Below are 23616 nucleotides of genomic sequence, written 5' to 3'. Positions count from 1 at the left end.
AATAACATTTAGTAGAAGACAGTAGGGGTTGTAAATAATGCATCCGGGCGGAGCGCACCGGCAGTCCGGGACATCTGCAAATCAAACGTCGCGACAACACGACGACACGGTGACGTCGCGCGACACACGGGCAACAACGAAACGACAGCGAAACGGCTACTTTATACAGTAGAGCGTTGATTATCCGAACTAATTGGGGGACATGGTTGTTCGGAAAATCGAACTAATGTACATATATTGATTCAGCCATACAAATTTACGTACGGGTGAATAAAACCATATTATCTACATTTATGAATATCATTGTTAAATCCATACTATCTCCATTCTATCCTCAATCCCTATTTTTAGTAGAGTTAATAATGTCAATGACTGAAAAACATAAAAAAAGAATTAATAATATTTTTTAATAATCATTTTGGAATCAAATGACCGTGTGTAAGTTGTTTAATAATATTTTTTTGTAGTATAATTTACACGGCAAAACAACGTGTACTAGTAATATACATATTATTATCTTATTATTGAAACCATGTTGTTGGCAAGAGCTAAGAGCAAATCGAACAAGCTCGCCATCCTTCCAGCCCGTGAGTGACTCATCTCAGATAATCTGTGTGTCTGACAATTAGCATCTCATCTACAATGCAGATGTGCTACAACAATAACCTATTCATGCCTCCCTAGTACTGTGATAACAATGTACCTGTGTTTGTACAGACACAGATTTTATCATAACTTTTAAACTCTCGCGTTGCATGTTTAATGTATAATAGAATACGGGAATTAACGCGAACACGCATTTTACCTTAAAATGCCTAACGTTTCGGCGCAGGTTGCACTCGCCGTGGTCCCAGGCAGACTGGAGCCACTGACACAGCCTGGGACCACGGCGAGTGCAACCTGCGCCGAAACGTTAGGCATTTTAAGGTAAAATGCGTGTTCGCGTTAATTCCCGTATTCTATTATACAGATTTTATCACCAGCCTAGCCTTTCTCCCAGCTATGTTGGATTCGGCTTCCAGTCTCGATAGGTATAATGGTCACCCATCCAAAAAACAACCTTGTCAAGTGTAGCTTAACCTCCGAGATTGATCCGTGCGGCTATTTTTAACTAAGCTGAGTTTTTGTGTACGCACATAATTTGGTAACTGCAATAAAAAATCTAGTGAAATAGTAAGAGGCGAGACATTTCCGATACATGTTTTCAAACTCCAACTCAGAACTTTGTAATTTCGCTTAGACTGCAGGTATAAACAGGAGGTTTTTTTTTAACCGTCGCAGGTTCGAACCCGAGGCAACACACCAATGACTTTTCGAAGTTATGTGTGTATTAGAAATAATTATCACATGCTCCAACGGTGAAGGAAAACATCGTGAGGAAACCTTGCATGCCTAAAATTTGTTTAATACATTTATTGAGGGCACGCAAAGTCCCCAACCCGCACTTGGCCAGCGTGGCGGACTCAAGGCCTAAACCCTCCCTCATAACGGGAGGAGACCCTTGCCCAGCAGTGGGACTGTAATGGGTTAAATTTATTTATTTATTTATTTATTAACCGAATATTTTAGCCACATATATAATGTTTACATGGTTAAAGTGTTATAATACTGCCAGGAAAACCCACTAATAGAGGTAGATATCTAATTACGCATAATTGTGTCACCCTATAATAGTTCATGCGATTTGATACAAATGGACTCAGTAATTGCGTAGAAAACAATTATAAATCGTTGTATAATTGACGTTTATTCCGTATTTATTATATTACATTGTTTATAGTTTATCCTCATAGAAAAAGTATAGTTTCCATAGAGAACTAATTGATTTCTATGTATTGAGTGGTTAAAGAAATATCGCGCGTGCTTTAAATTCCTTCATAAACTAGAATATCGGAAATCATTAATTCGAAATAAAACAGTGATATACTTTTTTGAAAAACGACTATTATTGCTGAACTAAGTGATATGGATTTTTTTTTATTTTTCCCAGAACTGGTATAACTTGGCCTTTCGTCCGGTCTTAGATTATCGTTGAGTTTTGGGACACCCTATATGTGATACCCGCGTGGTTTAAGTAATAAGTATAGTATAGTAGTAACATATGTGTGTAATAGAGGTCACCCGCGACTACGGCCGCGTGGAAACCCTTCCCGTATAAATCCCGATCCCTCGGAAACTCCGAGATAAAAAGTAGCCCATGTGTTATTCTGGGTCTTCAGCTACCTATGTACCATTTCATTGTAATCGGTTCAGTAGTATTTGCATGAAAGAGTAACAAACATACATAGATACATGCGTTCTTACAAACTTTCGCATTTATAATAATAGTAGGATTTGAAATAAAGACCACTTTTGCCACCAGTGAAAAAAAAATCGTGATGCAACCTTGCATGCAAGAGAGTTCTTTAGTACTTGAAGTAATTTAGTAGGAAATTAATAGGCTAAATATATTCATTTTATTTTAGCAATAAAAATAAGCTATTTACTGTACACCACGCTGAAAAAATGCGAGTTTTGGGGGCTTTGACTTCCCTTAAGCTCCCTAAAAAATTCTCAGGCCGGAACATTGTTTCATGATGCTTTTATTCAATTTTGAATATACTTGAAATAGGGTTTGTTGTTTGGTGTTTTTGTTTTTATGCTCTGTGGTCATTGTGGTAATTGATTTATTTACGAAACAATGGACAATTATCCATTGTATTAACAATTAAATGATATTATATTATGTATATAATTAAATAATATTTTAACTACGACGTCCGTGTTGCGTTAATTGAGATACTTATCACGCCGCTAGGGAGGCGGTTAGTTTGGTAGAGTTTGATTTCCATGCGGAAATAACCTAGCTTTTCTTTCAACTAGGTTGGAGTCAGCTTCCAATCTCACCAGATGCAGCTGAGTACCAGTGTTTTACATGGAACGATTGCCTATCTGACCTCCTCAACCAAGCTACCTGGGTTATACCACGCAAAATTATATCTCTGTGATCTACAAATAGTCAATATGGTTTTGATTCGTCTTTGAGAATAAAATGCATGTGCGTTATCTATCTATTTCGATTCAAAAGAGTTACTGAAAGATTCTTGCCACATCTTCTGTTTTTGTTACACATAAAGAAACATCACAAATACAGAACTTAATAACTAGTCAGTACATTTAAACAGTATCCTTATATTATTTTCTTAAATGGGTTGTAATTTCACTCATTATATTTTTGACGGTAAATCATGTTAGTTACTTACTGACTGCATCAGGGGAGTCAAAGCTAGTGTTTCTATGATTTTCCACCACTTGGCTGTATCTGGTCTCGATACAGGGCTGAGTCCACGGCTGGGAAGTTATCCAGTTAGCCAGACGCTGGACTGGATCCGCTGGAAAATACAAGGTATTTTAAATCACCGTGTCCTTATACAAGATGGTTGCTAAGGAATTGTTTTGTCTTCGATAGACTGTTTTTTCTTAGGTATTGTAAAGCGGCTAGGTTGCAGAGATTTTGGGCTCGAATTCTAGGGTGGATAAAATGTTAATCCTGAGTTTCTTTGTCAGGAAATATCAGTGGTTGCCGGGAATGTTAAAAAGTTGAGATCTAGAACCTTCGTGCCCCGGAGTGTACCTCGAATCCTTCTCACTAGTCGTGGTGTTTACCGTCCCACCCTACTATGAGAAGCTTGGAACTGGACTCCGGCATAGGAACTTATATACAATACTTGGTGTTCACTTTTTGTATATTTGTAAAAGTCCTAGAACAATTTTTAGTGCGGGAGTGGTCTTTCAAGAAAAAAACAACAAAATCGGCTCGTTTATTAGAGTCCCAGCAACAAAAGAGCTATTTTTAATGTGGGAATTGTCTTTCTTAAGGGATAAGAAACAATAAGTTGCCTACACAGGCTACAGATGTACTTACAAACACCACTAGCAGTCAAGACCTCGCAGGCAGCAGGTATGTCTCCAGGGTTCGCGTACTGCACCAGGTACGCGAAGGTCTCCGTGATACCGTACCAGAAGAACGTGGCCAGGTCTAGAGGAGCAGTCGCTGATATTGTGGAACAGGTGCTGTTGGAAGACAAACAGCTTCAGAACCAGGTCCATTGGAGAGGTGGGCAATAATTGTGCCAACCAGTTAAACGATCAGTAGGTTAAGCAACCCGAGCCACGGACTTTTAAAGATGGGTGGTCAATTGGTGCTATTATAGCTGAGCGTTGCTTTGGAAAGTACTTAAGAGCGTTGTCTTATTACCTAGGACTAATGTTTGTGTGATGAGATCATATGTCTGTTCTGAGTTTGCATGTTAATTTGTCTAACATCTATATTACATGAAGAAGTATATGAGTAGGATGGCGATTGTTTGGTTTAGCTCTATCAGTAAGCCATCTTTGATCTTATCTAAGTTGTCCAGCGTCATTTATTTAGCAACAACTTTAATTATATCTAGCAGTTTTTTTATAACTAACTTGAACATGTTGGAGACGGTAGCTGGTCCGTTCTGCGTCGCCAGGAGTTGCACCAACCCCTCCATGGACGTCTCGATGCTGTTCAGACAAGCTTCCCCACCCTGAGACCTGATGGCTTCGGCTATTACTTCCAGGTATTCTGCGGAAAGACAACAAAAAAATTTTAATTTTTATTCCTAAATATATTTCAGGATTTTGTACCTTTAACTTTTATAAAAATTATGACAATCGGGTCAGTAGTTTAACCTAAAAGGCGTAACGAATAGACAGACTTCCACATTTATAACCCGCTTTCCGAGCTTGTGGTAGATTGTAACGACTATCATAGGTGTCAATATTTGACCTAAATGAATAAACGATTTGATTTTGATAACACTAGTTGTGTCCGCTTGCATGCCACCTCATATTTTAGGGGTTTTTTTTAGTCACTTACCCATCTTATTAAAATCGATGCAGCGGCCATTAAAACCAAACCAACGGACAGATTTTAGCATTTTTAATATTAGTTCACATTTTTACCAAGTTAATGCAATATTGTATCTTACCGGGGAAGTCTTCCTGCGCGAACAAAGGTCCACTATCAGAGAAGGCAGCATCTACCAGGTGAGGATACGCCAGCCTCATCCAAGTGGCCATGCTCCCGGCGTAAGAGCATCCTATTAGACCAACCTTCGCGTCTCTGCAACAAATAAATAAATGAAACAATAGATATATTATTGGACAACTCACCCACGGTCTTTTGATTCCAAACTAAGCAGAACTTGTGCTATGGTAACCAAATAACTGATAAACATACTTATATACTTCTAAATATATACTTATATAGATACTTTTACAATCGGGCTCGGAACAAATACTCGTGCTCAGCACACAAAGATTTGTCCCGGGGGATACGAACCCGCCACACGCGGCGCTATAATTATTGCGGCAAGGTGACCACGTTAACCACTGAGCCAAACGTACAGTTAACTTTAAAAATATATAATTTGTGTGAAATTCGCCATGGGTGGGGGTGATCAATTCTTCATACTAACTCGTTAGGAAATCGCTGTAAGATATCGTCCGGAAGTATTTGACATAATAAAACAATGACTAATTTCGAATAGGACTATTTCAACTTTAAACCGGCGGCGGCGCTTAGTAATTATCAATGAACCGCATTACATGACTTATTGTGAAACAAATCGATAATTATTTATGAGTAACATGTGACGTCATCAAACCGCAGAATGACGGGATATAAGATGTCTTTTAAACAGAGAGGAGCTGTCAATACGTCAAACACCACAGCCCTTCCCTAGATACAAGATTAAGTTAGATTCCATGAAAATGGGCTCAGCAGTTTTGACGGTAGTTACGTCACAAACAGACACTTTTGAACTTTGTACTTGTATACGATGATATATGTAATTCACATACGTGTTGCGGTTTATATTGTTAATCCTAAGTAATTAATTATGAGTCTATTTGCCAGGCTACCAAACTCCAGACTATTATCCTACTAATGTTGTGAATACGAAAGTTTGTGAGTATGTATGGATGTTTGTTACTCTTTTACGTAAATATTACTTAACCGATTACGATGAAATTTGGTATGTAGGTAGCTGAAGACTCAGAATAACACATAGGCTTTTATCTCGAAGTTTCGGGATTTACACGAGAAGGGAGTCCACGCGGACGAAGTCGCGGGCGGCGTCTTTTTCAAAATAATCTTATTCTTACTTAAAATTGAAACGCCATATATGTATGTTGCTAAGCGCCAAACTCAAGAACGGCTCAAAAATTTCACTTACTGATTTTGTAAAATTATCTGTAAGACACGGAACAGATTTTTATGGAGAAAAAAAAAACGTAACAAAAATTCGTGAACGGCGCGGGTCAGCTAGTCAATTATAAATTACATATCAATGGTCTTTTTCTCGACCCAAGAATTAAATTTGAGACCTCATGATAAGGATTCATATTATACGCTATTGTGCCGACAATTTGTATGGTAGGTAAAATTAGGCATTAGTATTCTACAAAGAATAATAGTTAATGAAAATTTTCTACAGAAAAAACGACAAATGAGTACAAATTAAGCTTAATTGTACGGAGGTGGTCTAATTACGAGGAAATTTATATTTAATGCCACTAATGGAAATATATTTGACAAAGGAAATTTCTCTAAAACTGTTTAATTACTACTGTAATTACTTTTTGTGGCTGTTTTTGTGCACAACGTGAAAGTACTTGGTTAAGCAATGTCACCGGGGAAGCGATTAGGATGGGTGACCATTTGTTTAAAAGTGGTTTAGTTCTTCGAGCTATTCGTTTTTCTGTAGTATATGGTCAAGATGATCATCGCGCCATTGCCAATTGAGGCTAGGGTTTGATTCCCGTGCAATAAATTTTGCGTGATCCTCAAATGTAATGTAACTTTGATAGTCATAATTAACTGCATGTTTGGCACAGTGGTTAACGTGTTCATCTCACCAGCAACCTAAGCGCCGCGTGTGGCGAGTTCGAATCCCACCCGGAACAAATAATATTTGTACGATGAACACGAGCATCTGTTCTGAGCCTGGTTGTTAATGTATGTATATAAGTATGTATTTAGTAGTATATAAGTATGTTTATCAGTTATTTGCTCTGCTTAGTTTGGAAACAAATGAGAGTGAGTTGTCCAATGATATTCATTTATTATCCATTATTAGACTTGAGTGATTTGATTTTAATAGTACCAATTCTTGGATATATTATGACTTAACTTGGATACAATCTTACGTAAGAAGGAATCATGACCAAACCCATGAGTAACTAGTATTATCGTACAACATAATTATAGATCTGCACTATTATTAAGATGAGTAATATAATATGTGATTTTATTTGCATTGTACATCTATGACACTTTAATAGTATAGTCCAACAACATAATAAAAAGCTTATGAAGTAACCTTAAAACCCCTTTTGAAATTCAAATGTTTAAAAAGACAACTCCAGCACTAAGAATTGCTCTTGTGTAGCGGGGACTTTTACAAACATACAAACAACGGACACAAAGTACAACCAGACCCGAAACAATTATTTGTGGATCGCAAAAATAATTGTTGCGTGTGAGAATCGAACCCACGACCTCTCGACGCAATGGTAGCGGCGTGGTAACTTAAACCACTGCGCCACGGAGGCAGTCAAAAATTTTAGCAGAAAAAGTCGGCAATCCAAGAAACCGAAAACTCTGTGGGGTAGTCGCAAACTACGTCAAAAAGTTATAAGAAAGAGTTGTGCTTTACCTGTATCTTCCATTTTCATAGTCATTACTCTTGATGTACTGAATGAACTGTGCCAGGTCAGCCAGCGCCTGGTCTACCGTCAGGAACCGAAGGCCGGAGACACTCGTGTCACTGCAAGGAAATGAAAATATGATTAATTAATAATTACTAGTTGTCCCGGCTTCGGCTAAATTACTAGCTGCGGGAATCGTTTTATCCATCGGTCTTTTCTTCTTATCGTATGGTTAGTGGTCAACCTAGTGTCATAGTTGTTCAAGCCGCTCGAAGGCTTAACGACTGTTATCTTAATTGACAATAACCGAGACCGACTTTTTACGTGCCCCCCGAAGCACGGAGATGCCCAGTTCAATTACCACTAGGCGGTAGGACTACAAAATAGTGACGTTACAGTTCCGTATTTTCATTGGTATCAAATGAGTAATGAATGCCTGAAAAATGTTTCAGTCTGTAGTAATTAGAATTTCAACACTATTTACCAGCAAAATTACATAGCCTGGGCATTCTACATGAACCTTTCACGAATACCTACAAGTTTTATAATTTTTCGTTAACCCAGTCAGTTACCAATTCTTACCGTTAAAATAATATTAGCAAGTGGCAATCTACGACTTGTAGATAATTTATGGTCAGGCGCTTAGCATAAAGATAAAGATAAATATACATTTATTACATAACTGTGTACACAGGACGTTACAATTAGTGTTGAATCAGCAGTTTAAAAATATTATAAATTAATTAAAAACCTAGATGCCTGCTAAAAATATAATTCTTCAACAAGGAATCAAGGTGTTGAAGCAACATGCATAAAAATAGATACTTTTATTTAAATTACAAAAATACGTTTAGGTATTCCTTACTACGTACATACATACATAATATCACGATTTTTTCGAAGGGGTAGGCAGAGACAAAAGAACGCCACTTTGTTGGATCCTTACAAACTTCCCTTGCTTGATTCAAATCACATCCATGCTTTCTTGAACGTCCCTACCCGGCGTAGGTATATTTTTTTTAACTAGCTGATCTGGCAAATGTTTTTTTGCCATATGAATAAAAAAAATGGTGTAACTTTAGGGTTATGAGAAATAGATGTTGGCCGATTCTCAGACCTACTTACCCGCGCAATTATTTTCACGCGGACGAAGTCAAAAGAATCAGCTATCTTATAAAGTCTAAGCGCCTTCCATAAAAACGTGCGCAAATCACACGTACGCATTTAGCTAAGAAAAAATAATCAGGCGCTTTACTTACTATTTATTTATCCTAAATTGTCATAATTTTTAAGGCCCGTTAGCAATTTTGTATTATATTTTTTCTTATTAAATATGTTAATTCCCGCACTAAGGATTGTTTTTGTGTTGCGGCGGCTTTTACACACATACAAACAACGGACTTAAAGTACAGCCAGACCCGAAATGATTACTTGTGGATCACACAAATACGTATTTGTTTCATGTTTGAATCAAACCTACGACCTCTCGACGCACTAGTAGTGGCGTGGTAACAACCTTTACAACAGATCGAAATGTCAATTAGTACAATACAATATTACTTGAACGGTAATCGTACCCAAGACCACGTGTATCAACAGTAGCATACATCCACTCAAACCACAGTGGCAGTTAAATCTTTCAAATTAAATTCAATTAGTAGCACAATCACTTTCTAGGGTCCTTCTGTATGACGTCACGGCCAGCTCACGCTTGACCCTCGGGTCATGGGGGCAATGGCCAATTGACCCTATACATCAAGCTGGCAACAGGGGATTTATACTGTGCAATTGAGCTATACGTAAGTATAGAATTCCATACCTAATATTATTACTAGTAATTATATGAAATAAAATACCGCGGAATCAATTTTGATAACATTTTCACATTGCGTTGACTGCCTTCGTGGCGCAGTGGTTTAGGTCGCCACGCATTTCGTCGGGAGGGCGTTGGTTCGATTCCCACGCGGAATTATTTGTGCGATCCACAAATATTTTTTTCGGAACGGGAAGTATACAGGTATTATTATGCCTTCAGTTACGAACATATTATTTTAAGAATTATCCAATTTAGTTTAGTTGTTCAATAGTCATTGGCGTACATACATTTTAGTGACTTATTTTTATTTATATAGGTAGATTGTACATTACATAGGTCTCAGTGTTTGACGTGACCTGAGTTAAAAAACACTAGTTATGTAATTTACCTAACTATACTTACAAATTAATAACGGACTTGCAATAAAGTTAAAACATTAATTTAATTAACTGCCACAGTAGTAATGTAGTGACTGCTGATCGCTTTTCGTGTTCAATTCCCGGGTAGGTCAAAGTGCAATTTACTTAATGATGCTAATCGTGAGACCATAATTCAAATGTATTTATTTTAATTTAATAGAAATCGCTAATAAACTATTGTCAACATCGCAATCAAGCTTAGAACAACATAAACTTAACTTTACAAATAACTAAAATAATAATGACTATCAAAAAGACTAAATCAAAATCGAGCCTCCCTTCACTAGACGCTAATACATCACGCTAGTAATGTACTGAGGGTTGGCAGAGCGCCAGACCACGTGCCGCTGTCATACCGTATATCATCGCGCTATTGTCTGCCGTGCGGGGTAGGCTGGACTGAGTCATATCGGACGTTTATGGCACTAGCCATTGTGAGGGGTCTTCTTCGAAATAATCCTAGTGATATTATTAATGCGAAAGTTTGTGTGGATGGATGTATGTCTGTTTGTAACTCTTTAACGCAAAAACCACTGAACGAATTTGGATGAAACTTGATAATTATATTATACATTTGAATAACACATACCTAAGTTACAATACTAGTTTTTACCCATGGTTTGGTCCGTAACATTACGTCATATTACTGTAGTCCCCGCGGACGAAGTCACGGTTACAACCTAGTAGCATAATAATATAATCTATCCAGTCATAGAACCCATTGAAACACAACAATGACTTTCCTAACGTTTATTTACACTACTGAACAAATTTTCATGAAATTCAGTACCTACAAAGATAATTATTATTCTAGAGACCTAGATTAATACATAGTATACTTTTAATTCTAAAAAACTTTTTCGTGCAAACGAGAGCACAAGCAGAAGCTTGTAAAAATAAAACTCCTTACTTCAAATTATCAGCAAGGAAAAAAGCAAGCCTCACTTACATTTAATTAAAATGTTAATCTACCCTCTTAATAAAATGCAATAATTAGAAAAATCTGCATGAAAATATGCTAAATTCTAACAATTCTGTCAACCGAATGTCCTAGCTGTAATCCTTGCTAATTATCTGCTCTGCTCCTTACAAAATAACATACACACAACACATACAAAAACCACCCTTATGTCCTGAGCAATAAAGTTCAAATCAACGGCAAAACTTATAGTGGTTCCTCGCACATTAACAAATATACATTGAACACTGTGATATATACGAATGTATAAATAAATGTAGTGCATAGATCAACGGTGACGTCGCTAGACTCGCTAGCTCACTTCACATCTGTCAGTCGAGGCGAGCGGACGTACCGTTGAGCTGTGTACCTACTTACAGAATATTATTTGTTGTTTTATTCTAACTCCGCCTGAGCCTTAGGCCAATTGGAGGACATCACATTGGCGACGAGTAAAAGTGCTGTGAGTAAAAAATATTTATAAACGTTATGTACAAGCTTACAGAATTCGGTTAACAAAAAAAAAAAAGAAGGTGTGTGAGTATTGTGTCAAATTTAAACAAACATCGAAGTGTTTTGTAATACGCATAGCAATATTACAACACATATAGCAAGCCACTGGTCATATCCTAAATCATTATTGGAATACATGAGGTATTTAACTTTGTTTTACCTACATATTTTGGTGTAAATCACATTTATAAATTTAACGATAACAACAACTAACATAGGCAGATAAAATTCAATTTTATTTTGCTAAAGTGATTATTGCGATTGTTAACCGAATCTGTTCGCAATGAAATGTGTCATGTATTGAATAACAATGTTCGCTCAAGCTACAGTTCCAAAGAACATCCTTTAATAATTCATACATTAAAAAGTACCACTCCGATATCCTCAGGAGTTATATGTACCTAACTAAAATGTTATAATTAAACAAGTGTCACAAAGCTGTTGCACTAAATACGAATACCTGCATTTAAGTAATGCAAATACATTTAGCACTGTCTATCGTAAAAAAAAAAACGGAAGCCTTTTATTGTCACTACATTTTATCTTGTATTATGTAACCGCCTTCAGGACTGATTATAATTATTTATGTAGTAGACGTAGGTATAATAACATAAATCATCATTATTTAAAGATTTTGTGTGGTTGTGCAAAATACCTAGTCAGGTTGCTGCTAAGTTATAGATATAATGCAAATAGTTATTAAATACCTACCTACCCTCAATATAAAATTATTTTACAGTCATTATATTGCGCTGGACACTGATCAAACACATCACTTCTGTTTGTAAATAGGGTCAACGGTTACAGATGCTAAATAGTGTTCTAAGTATATTAATGATTTATTTTACATAACCGACTATTACAAATAAATATAATTATAATAAATGGAAATGAATTAAATTACATTGAAGTATCAAAGTAAAACTATATATAGTGTTAATATGCGTTTTTCTGAGATTATATTTCACATATTTGAACTTTAGTTTACCGTTCAGTGCCAGTGTCTGTTAGTATTTAATGGAAACAATATCGTAGTCGTCGATTACACATAGTTTCCCCCTATTGCAGATCGTCCAACATGTCCCAAACACAAATACCGACAATAGAACCATTCGATTGTGAAGGCGATCCAACTTCTTTAGGCTCCCGTTGGGATAGATGGAAACGAGCTTTAGAGATATATTTTGTGGCCACCAATACCAAAGACCAAAGTACAAAACGCGCAATATTACTACATTCTGGAGGCATGGTATTACAAGACATATATTTTAATATACCCGGCGCTCACGTAACTGATCCAGACGCGACTGATGTTTATGACACTGCGGTCAAAAAACTAGATGATTACTTTTCTCCGAAGCAAAGTTATTTATTTGAAAGACACGTATTTCGGTTGATGAAACAAGAACCCGAAGAAAAATTTGAAAAATTCTTAATTCGGCTAAGACGACAGAGTTCAAAGTGCAATTTTGCTAACGAAGATGAAAACCTTATTGATCAGGTGACTGAAAAGTGTAGTTCCACTAAACTAAGAAAGAACATTTTGATACTCGGTGACACCGCAACCGTAGAAAAAATAATAGCCGAAGCGAATACTTTAGAAACTGTAGAACGTCAATTAAGCGAGTTCCACGATAGACAGAACAAACATAGTGCATCAACTAGCATTAACAAAATCGACACTAAACCAACCAAACGATTTGTCAGAAAGGAAGTTAATTTCTGCACCTGATGTGGTAGTAAAACTCACAAAAGTGATTGTAATACCTGCCCTGCAGTTAACGCCAGCTGCATAAAGTGTGGTTTCAAAGGACATTTCCAGAAACATTGCAGAACCAGGGCCAATAAGAGAAAAAGTACCAACCCCTTACCATGTGACAACAACAAAAATAAGAAACTTAAAACAGATACTACCCACAGTAAGGAATCTACATCTGTAGACTATATTTTCCACATCGACGACGATGCACAAATAGACTGTCAGGTAGGTGGAGTTAAAATTGAAGTACTCATTGATTCTGGTAGTAAATCAAACATTATAAATGATAAAACTTGGGAGCATATGAAACACTGTAATGTTAAAGTTTCAAACCAGCAAAAGTCATCGAATAAAACGTTCCTGGCATATGGTGCCAAAGAGCCATTAAAAGTATTAGGCTCATTTGATGCTTTAATAGAAGCTGGTTCTAACTCAATAATTACAAAATTTTATGTAATTAAAAATGGTTCAAGGAACCTTTTAGGGAAAGAAACTGCGATTGCCCTTAAAGTGCTAAAATTAGGTCTTGATGTGAATTCTATAGAACAAAAACCATTTCCCAAATTCAAAGATGTTCAATTAGAGATCACATTTGATAAAACAGTCCGTCCAGTCTGTCAACCTTACCGACGTGTCCCGATTCCTTTGGAAACAAAAATAAACAAGAAAATTGACGAATTGGTACAAATGGATATAATTGAACCCGTAAATAAGCCTTCCGCTTGGGTTTCTCCGATGGTACCAGTCCTGAAGCCTGATGGTGATATTCGTATTTGTTTAGACATGCGGATTGCCAACAAAGCTATTATTAGAGAGAACCACCCACTGCCTACTATGGATCAACTCATTCCCAGGTTTAGTAAAGCAAAGTTTTTCTCAAAATTAGATATTAAAAATGCATTTTATCACGTTGAATTGGCTGAAAATAGTAGAGAAATCACAACATTTATAGCTAGTAAGGGGCTTTACCGATACAAAAGGTTAATGTTTGGAATCTCATGCGCACCGGAACATTTTCAAAAAATTATGGAAAAAATGTTATTACCGTGTGGCGAAGGCGTTGTTAATTTCATTGATGACATCGTTATTTATGGACGTGATATGAAAGAAAGTCAAACTAGGCTGCAACGGGTATTAACTGTACTCAAAGGCAACAATGTCTTACTGAATAAAACAAAATGTATTTTTAATGCAACATGTATTCAATTTTTGGGCCACGAACTTTCACCATCAGGCATTAAGCCACTTGACAAATACATTAAGGCAATTGAGTCATTTAGGCTACCGGAAACCATCGAAGAAATCCAAAGTTTCCTAGGACTGATCAATTTTGTTGGCAAGTGGATACCTAATTTGTCAACCCTAACAGAACCAATTCGGCAATTACTTCGGCAAAAGCTGCCTAAGAATGCCAATATCACCGCATTTTGGACCAAACCGCATACAATAGCTTTTAACGAATTAAAAAACTGTCTCTCAAAGATTCCTACTCTTGGCTACTATGACCCCAATGACCGCACCCAAGTTTTCGCAGATGCGAGTCCTGTAGGATTAGGTGCGGTACTAATCCAATACGACAACAGTGGACCTCGCATTATCGCTTTTGGCAATAAAAGCCTGACCGCTGTAGAAAAACGTTATTGCCAGACTGAAAAAGAGGCCTTAGCTTTAGTGTGGGCAATCGAGCACTTTCATATTTATTTGTTTGGAAAGCAGTTCGAACTTGTCATCGACCATAAGCCTCTGGAAGTCATATTTGGGACGCGGTCCAAGCCTTGTGCACGAATCGAACGCTGGGTTCTTCGATTGCAAACTTATGATTATAAAGTCATTTATAAACCAGGCAAATCGAATATAGCAGACCCATTATCTCGCCTATGCAGGTGTACGACTTCAGAAGTAAGTCCTTTTGATGATGAATATCATATTAACCAGATAGTTCAATATGCCAGACCGATAGCAGTATCCCTAAAATGCATAGCTGAAACATCGAACCAAGATACCGAGTTCAAATTGGTTAAAGATGGTCTACTGAACAATCATTGGGATGTTTTAGTAAACAACTATAAGTTATTCCAACATGAGCTCTGGGTACATGACGATGTATTACTAAGAGGGACCAAGATAGTTATTCCTGCTGGTTTGAGAAAACAAGTCTTGGCAGCGGCCCATGAAGGTCATCCAGGCATTGTCAACATGAAGGCTAGACTACGCACTAAGGTCTGGTGGCCGAAAATAGACAAAGACGCCGAAAATACTGTAAAAAATTGCAGAGGGTGTACTTTAGTCTCGACTCCTAATCCACCAGTTCCCATGAAAAGGCGTGAACTCCCTACAAAAGCCTGGGTCGATACTGCCATTGATTTTTTGGGTCCGTTGCCAAGTGGGGATTATCTCTTCGTGATTATCGACTATTACAGCCGATACAAAGAGATAGAGATCATGAGATCAATATCGACACAAGACACAATAAAAGTCTTGAAGAAAATTTTCTCGCGCACTGGGAATCCTGCTAGTATAACTGCCGATAACGGCAGACAGTTCTGTAGTCAAGATTTCAGGTCATTCTGCATTGAACAAGGAATTACACTTTTCAATACAATCCCGTACTGGCCGCAGCAGAACGGGGAAGTTGAAAGGCAAAATAGAGATATTCTTAAACGCCTTAAAATAAGTCAATGCGAGAAATCAGACTGGAAGGATGACTTGTTAAAATATTTGACCATGTACAATAGTACACCTCATTCCTCTACAGGCAAACCACCATCCGAGTTGTTCTATGGAAGACAATTTAGAGACAAATTACCTTTTCTAGCTGATGTTGAAAATAATTATGCAGATTTAGAAATCAGAGATCGAGACAAAGAAACAAAAGAAAAAATCAAATTAAACGAAGATAGAAAGAGGAGAGCTGTAGACAGAGAATTAGAAATTGGTGAGAAGGTATACGTCAAAAACTTTGTTAAAGAAAACAAACTGACGTCAGACTTCAATCCAACACCTCACACTGTGGTTGGCGCTGAAGGAAGCGACATCAATGTCAGGAACGATGAAACTGGGCAGGAATACAGACGAAATATTGTTCACTTAAAGAAACTAGAAGGCCAATGGAAGGTCGTTAATCAAGAAGAATCAACTGATAAAGAGGTTAAATGATTTAAGTTTAGTACATTTGTTGATTTATTAATATATTAAAACATTGTAATTAAAATAAATATTTCATATAAAAAGGAAGAGATGTGATATATACGAATGTATAAATAAATGTAGTGCATAGATCAACGGTGACGTCGCTAGACTCGCTAGCTCACTTCACATCTGTCAGTCGAGGCGAGCGGACGTACCGTTGAGCTGTGTACCTACTTACAGAATATTATTTGTTGTTTTATTCTAACTCCGCCTGAGCCTTAGGCCAATTGGAGGACATCACAAACACAAATCATTAGAAAATCGCCTTTATGTTCATAAAAATAAGGGTTATATGAAGTGTATATGTATTGTTGTAATGTGACATTCAGTATGCATGAAGTGGGTTGCTCAAGAGTAATATTTTTGTCGAATTAAAGTCAGTTTTGCGTGAAAAGAAGCAAACGGTTTGTTTCTCTCCAAGGAGGGCTTAGAAAGGGGCTTATTCCGGCTTATTTGGACTTATTCTGACCCTTTTAGATACATTCTAATGTAATATGCAAGATGTTTTTCAAACCATTTGTTGGCTTGCCGTTTGAAACAATGTTGATAGCCATCAAATTAGAAAGAAACGTTTTTGGATTTATGTAAGTATGTATCCTACTTATGTATACCTAAGCATGTATATGTAAGTATACCGGAGTTCGTTTATTTTCAGCGCATGAAACTATATATTTAGGTTTCTCATTTTGAAATAAAATTAATACGTGTATGTAATTGTAGTGTTTTCAAAAAACCATCCCTAGATATGATAGGTGAATGTTGTAAAATAAAATATATCGCTAAATATGTTGCTAAGCACAAAACTGAAGAACGGCTCAACCATTTCTAGTTATTGTTTCTGTCCAATTGTCTTTAAGATGCGGGAAATGTTATTATGGAGAGAGGAAAAAACGCGTAAAATTGTCACGCGGCCGAAGTCGCGGTCAGAAGCTAGTACCTACATTATAACACTGTGTTTGTAGTTGGAATGCAAACGGCAATAAAAGTAATTAACATGTTATCAGTAATTGATAAAGTTATCAGTTATCAAATTACAGAAGTTTGTATTTAATTTCAATTTATTACGTACAAGATATAGGTAGTTTGTTTTAATAATTTATTACCGTTTTATTCATAACAATATATGAAGTTATGAAAGGCTTAGAGAGTTTTGTTTCTTTCATTTCTTAGCGAAATGAGAAAGAGAAAACATATTGTGGTAGTTTTTTAACTAAAATAGATTTATAGTGTGTTTATGAATAAGAGGGTTAGAAATAGTTAGAATGGTAGGTAAAAACTGGAATTAAATTATGCTTTGTGTCCATTACTTGTATGAAAAGTCAAGAAAAAAAAAAGTAAATGGGAAAGTCTGTACCTCACGCTTAAGCGTCTTAATTGCTGAATAGATTTTGAAATGAAATATAAATAAAATTAAAGACCTTTGATGTAAAATAGGCTACTTTTTCAGAATTCAATCCATAGTTTTTTTGTTATTGTTCTGTGTACCTATTAGGTCGAAACGGGATCCTTTTTTTGAGACTTCGCTATCTGTCTGTCACCAAGCTGTTTCTCATAAACCGTGATAATTAGACATTTGTATAACAATAAACACTAAAAATTAATATTAATTAGCTTCTTTATATAAAAAAGTAGCTTGAAGCCTTTCCCTATAAATGGACCATTCAACACATACAAGCCACAAAACGCGTCACAGTAGTTTCTGAGGATACTACGTTCAAACAAACAAACACTTCATCTTTATATTATTAGTACAGACATCCAGTGATATCGGTTTAATGGTCGTTCAATTTGGCACAGTGTCAAGTGCGAGCGATTAAGTCACGTTACGTTTATTATAGCAGGTTCGATCCCGTGCCGCACAATGTACGCTATTTACTCATACAGATAATGTCTGTTGTTGCCAATTATTGTTTATTGTATGGTTATAGGTTTGATTCCCCGGACACACTGTTATCCTACTAATATCTTAAATGTGAAAGTTTGTGAATGTGTATGTATGGATGTTTGTTGCTCTTTCACGCAAAGACTACTGATCCGATTACGATGAAATTTGTTATGTAGGTAGCTGAAGACCCAAAATAACACATAGGCTACTTTTTATCCCGGAGTTTTCAAGGGATCGAGATTTACACGGACGGGTTTCCACGTGGACGAAGTCGCGGGCGGCCTCTAGTTTGAATATAAATTCATAATATCATGTATGTTAGTCCTGATGGTGTAGGCAGAGTTGTATGAAGTACACCCACAATTCGCTATTAGGTACCTACTAATGATTGTTTCATGTAATTAAGGGCGAGTCTATGGCCATATACCAGGCATGTTGCCAAAACCCGAGCTACTTTAAAGAAATATTGTAATATAAACGATTTAAATTACTCTGCCGGACCGGGAATCGAACCCGAGGCGTTGTTAACAGCAGTCGCATACACTGCCGACAGACTATCAGTATCATCATTCCTATTCAATTTTGCAAAGCAAAGCTTTTGGTTAGTATTAATTTAATTCTCGCTATTTAGTATAATTGCTTCTACAATTAAGCTGACTTAGTTAGTTTTATTGTAATACGTGTAGCCTAGATTATTCTAAGTAGTATTAAAGGGTCTCAGCACACATATGGGATCGGAAAGGGATCGTAACCGTAACGCCTTTCGCCTCGCTGTCAACCAGGCGTCAACCTACCGTATGCACGTAACGAAAGCGTATCAGCAGCGCCTGTACGTCGACTCGGCTACGGCTAGGCGACACCGCGCTTACGCCTCGCTTATGGATATTTTCTCACTTCTTCAATAAGTTTCTCCCTTTGCATCGTTATTTTGTGTTTGAATCGAACTTAAAATTTTAAATAAAACATACGCGCAACACGAATGAAATACTCCTTGCGAATGGCGGCGTCTTTAGCAGGCAAGTCGCGGGAGGGGAAAGGGGAAAGGGTGGACGAAGAGATGTGAGCTCGGGTACGGAGAGACGTAAGCGCGGGGACGGAGAGACGTAAGCGCGGGGACGATGAGCCGTAAGCGTGGAATTCAAGTTCGGAGCCTGTTCCGAGGCGAGGCGATTACGTTATTATTCCGATTAGTGTGCGTTGCAGTAGGGAGTTTAATACAAACCATTCTGAACGGCTCGAGGCGATACGGTGACGATCCCTTTCCGATCCCATATGTGTGCTGAGACCCTAATACTCGCTGACTAACGCGGTTCGACTCAAATTCTTATAAAATATAGAATTACTTTTGAAAAAGAGGATTTCAATTCCCCATTTCCTTGGTTTAACAATTTAGACGCAAAATCGGTCTCTTTGTACGTCTGTCACAATTTTATAGCAAAATTATTAGACCAATTTTAATGTATACTGTGGGCGCATGCAACTTTAGTTCTCCAATAGATACTGTGATTGCTTGTTTATGTACATAGAGTCACCTATACCTAGTTGCGGTCAAGCGGCCTTAGTGCAGAACTTACATAGAGCGCTTGATGGCATTAGAGCTGATTGTCTCCGTACTTCAGGGCACACCTAAACTGTCGGTTGATAAATAGGATAAAGCCGCGTCCAGACTAAGCGAGCGAGCAGCCTCGCGAGGCAATATCTCAGTCTCCTTTCTTTAAAATGGAAATGAACGAGAGCGAGATATTGCCTGGCGAGGCTGCTCGCTTAGTGTGGACGCGGTTTAACAGTCGTTAAGTTAAAAACTCGGACTTTTGAAATTAAGTTGACCACTAACAATATCGTTTTTGTTCTTTTTATTTATTAGTCTATGCCTGTAACCTACTGGTAAGCAAAGACTCTTAGATTTCCACTTCCTTCTGATATTTGTTGCGTCTGACCCTCAATCTAGGCACTCATCGTAGCCCCATTCTGTCTTCCCCTTCCACCTCATGGCAATATTAGCCCAAAAAAAAACAAATTCAGACAAGAGAAAATATGACTTACTTGAAAGGCCTCGTCTGTCCATAAAACCTGTGCTCGGTATAAAACAGCGTGGCGCCGACTCTCCTCGCCAGGTCCAGGCCGAGCCCGCCGGTCACCCATCCAGGAGAGATCTCCCACTCCCCTCCCACGAATATCAAGATTGTAGAACGGTAGAACTCTGAGTTCACGTAGTAACGCTAAAAAGATAACAAACTCATAGTAAATTGCCACTTTGTTATAGTTTAATAACTTAGTAAAGAGTTTTGTGTGTATAATTCGCGGCTGGCGAAGGTATACAAGATCAAAATCAAAATTGAATCATTTATTCATTTAGGACAAATATTAACACTAATGATAGTCGTTAAAATTACTGAATCTACCACTAGAGCTCTATGAGAAGAGCTAGCAACAAACTCTCGGCCACTCTTTTCAATCGCCAAAAGATTTACAATGTTGTTGATACAATGATTGATCACGCGTGGAGCTCCCAACAATCAGCGATATAGACTAAACGTCAACAAGAATCAACATATAAAAGATTAGTATAATTATAATGATCACGGTAGGACTTAAAGCAGGGAAGCTGAAATCTGAAGTCCACCCAGACGAAGTCGCGGGCAGCCGCTATCATCAAAGTAACACATAACACGCATTAAGAGGATATCTCAAAAACTAATCTTGAAATCTGGGTCTCATTTAAATGGGACGAAAAAATGTACTTTTCAATTTTTTTATATAAAATTCAAATATTCTAGATTTTAGACCTATTTTTTAAAGGGATATAATAAAAAGCAGTAGTATTGTTTTTTTCTAATTTAAATAAAACAATATCTTTAGTAACCCGGAGATTGTCAACGTGCCCGGTATATGGCAATATTTTCACCCCTATTACATTCAACTATCATTGCCCAATCAATTGCAAATCATAGTTTATTTAATACACCTCTCTCCACACTTTCTTGTAAAACATGCATGGTATTATAGAAATTAACTCACCATTTTAAAAGTGTCTGTATCGAACGCCATGAAATGGTTTAGTCTGACATCGAGCCATTCTTCTGAGGGGGTGTTCCGTGTGTTGGGGACTGGAGGGGGTGGTTCGTGAGTCTTCAGGGTAAGGCATGGAGCCACTAGGAGGAGAAGCAACCCTGAAAAGAATAAAGATAAAATTTAATTATGTTATTCTTTCAAGGCTTCCGTGGCGCAGTGGTGATGGTGGTTGCCACGCTACTGTATCGGGTCGTGGTTTCGATTCACGTAATCAATATTAGTTCGATTCGACTGTGGGCGTTGTTTGCATATTTGTAAAACACAGTCTAATATGAGAAAATGTATGGACGTGGATTAAGCAAGGGAAGTTTTCAAGGATCGTACTAAGTGGCGATTTCAGGCTGCCTACCACAATGGGAAATGAAAAGGCATGATATAATATATACTATATACATATATAGTTCCTAAGCTGGATTGACGTCAGACAGAAATAGTCAGCTTAGAATAGTCAAGTCTTTTTTACCGCATGTTTTTGGGAACGAAAATATATTTTCCGACCCCACTCTAAAGGACAAGTTATAGAGTAGTACATAATTATAAGTGTTTTTAATAGTAGGAACTGCTGTAATAGAAATAAATGCTATTTTTTGTATATTTTTTTAATCTACTTACACATTTTTTAAGCGTTGTTTGAGCGAGCACTTTAAATCGATTACTGGCTCAATTCTTAATCTTTATCTTAAGATAACGTATTCATATGTAAAACTAATCTAATTGATTTAAGATAACAAGATAAATGGTACATAAAATATTCGTTATCAATAGCTGGCCTAGTTTTTGTTTAATAACTACTGTTTAACATTTTTTACTCTCTATGGTTTTTGCGCTATATACGACCATTATTAGTTCGTCTTGGATTCGGTTCCGGGGTTGGAAAAGGCGCTACTCTCATATTCTTAACTAGCTGACCTGCGCAACTTCGCTTGCGTCACACAAAAGAGAATGCATCAAAATTTTCCCCGTTTTTGTAACATATTTTACTCGTACTCTGCTCCTATTGGCCGTAGCGTGATGATATATAGCCCATAGCCTTCCTCGATAAATGGGCTATCTAACACTGAAATATTTTTTCAAATCGGACCAGAAGTTCCTGAGATTAGCGCGTTCAAACAAACAAACAAAAAAACTCTTCAGCTTTTTAATATTAGTATACTTAGATAATAGTTTGGGTTTAAGTAAAGTGCAAGTATAATAAACTAAGATAAGATAAGAATTATTATTTACTTTCAAAGCGTCTGCGTCAAAAGATTTACCGGGATGAAAGTATCATTGTTAATCCAAGTTATCCGTTCACTAGTTTTTTCTATCATTCGCATTTATAATATTAACATACTTAAAACTAAATAAATAATAAATAAATTTAACCAATTAATGTCCCACTGCTAGGCAAGGGTCTCCTCCCGTAATGAGGGAGGGGTTAGGCATTGAGTCCACCAAGGTGGCCAAGTGCGGGTTGGGGACTAATACTTAAAACTATGTTAACGAAATCGGTTCATCCATATTGACGCTAAAGAAAGACAACCAGACTTTCACATCCTTAATCGTTTCACTTTCATCGTAACTATGATCAACGTGATCAGAATACTGATCAACATGATCAAATTGATCAGCATGATCAAGCTCAGTGTTGTCATGCGACACGTGTCATTGTTATAGTAAGGTGCACGTGGGTCACGTGACAGTATGACTCGTGTGCGAAGATGTAGAGTGACTGGGTGGAGTACAGCGTGGTTATTGTTTAAATGATAATTTTATGTTGACCGAAGTGCCTGCAAGTATTTGGATTTTACTTATTACTTAATAATTATAACTATCTTACTTATGACTACGAATGCTTGTGATAACTGCCTTTATAGCGCAGTGGTTAATTAAGGTTGTCGCCTCGCCATGGAGGCAGTGCGATCCACAAATAATTATTCCGGGTGTAGCTGTACTTCCTTTCTGTAGTTTGTATGTTTGTATGTTTTTGACTGCCTCCGTGGCGCAGTGGTTTAGGTCGCCACGCCGATACCACTGCAACGGGAGGTCGTGGGTTCGATTCCCACACGGAGCAATTATTTGTGCGATCCGCAAATAATTGCTTCGGGTCTGGTTGTGCTTTGTGTCCGTTGTTTGTATGTTTGTAAAAGTCCCCGCGACACAAGAGCAATTCTTAGTGCGGGAGTTGTCTTTTTAAAAATAAAAAAATAAAAAAAAAGCCTATGAGCCCAAATCTCTTGGGTCGACTAGAGATTTTTTTTAATATAAAAAACTACAGTCTCTTTACTGAAAGAGACAAAACATACA

General features: G+C 37.2%; 1 protein-coding gene across 1 annotated transcript in view; it reads right to left on the bottom strand.

Annotated features, from left to right (window-relative positions):
* LOC142984219 (putative serine protease K12H4.7) overlaps positions 1-21988 on the bottom strand; it is a 38629-nt gene extending 16641 nt beyond the window's left edge. Inside the window, exons 1-8 of the mRNA XM_076131667.1 lie at positions 21943-21988; positions 21277-21428; positions 20302-20477; positions 7728-7838; positions 4998-5131; positions 4453-4591; positions 3905-4053; positions 3243-3371 (exon numbers count right to left, since the gene is read on the bottom strand). Of these exons, the coding sequence (XP_075987782.1) occupies positions 3243-3371; positions 3905-4053; positions 4453-4591; positions 4998-5131; positions 7728-7838; positions 20302-20477; positions 21277-21428; positions 21943-21946 (994 nt within the window). The 5' untranslated portion in view covers positions 21947-21988. The remainder of the gene's footprint in view (positions 1-3242; positions 3372-3904; positions 4054-4452; positions 4592-4997; positions 5132-7727; positions 7839-20301; positions 20478-21276; positions 21429-21942) is intronic.
* Between the last annotated feature and the right edge of the window lie 1628 nt (positions 21989-23616).

This window comes from Anticarsia gemmatalis, chromosome 26, assembly GCF_050436995.1.
Source record: "Anticarsia gemmatalis isolate Benzon Research Colony breed Stoneville strain chromosome 26, ilAntGemm2 primary, whole genome shotgun sequence".
NCBI classification, from domain to species: domain Eukaryota; kingdom Metazoa; phylum Arthropoda; class Insecta; order Lepidoptera; family Erebidae; genus Anticarsia; species Anticarsia gemmatalis.
This window is presented reverse-complemented; position numbering and strand designations above follow the sequence as displayed.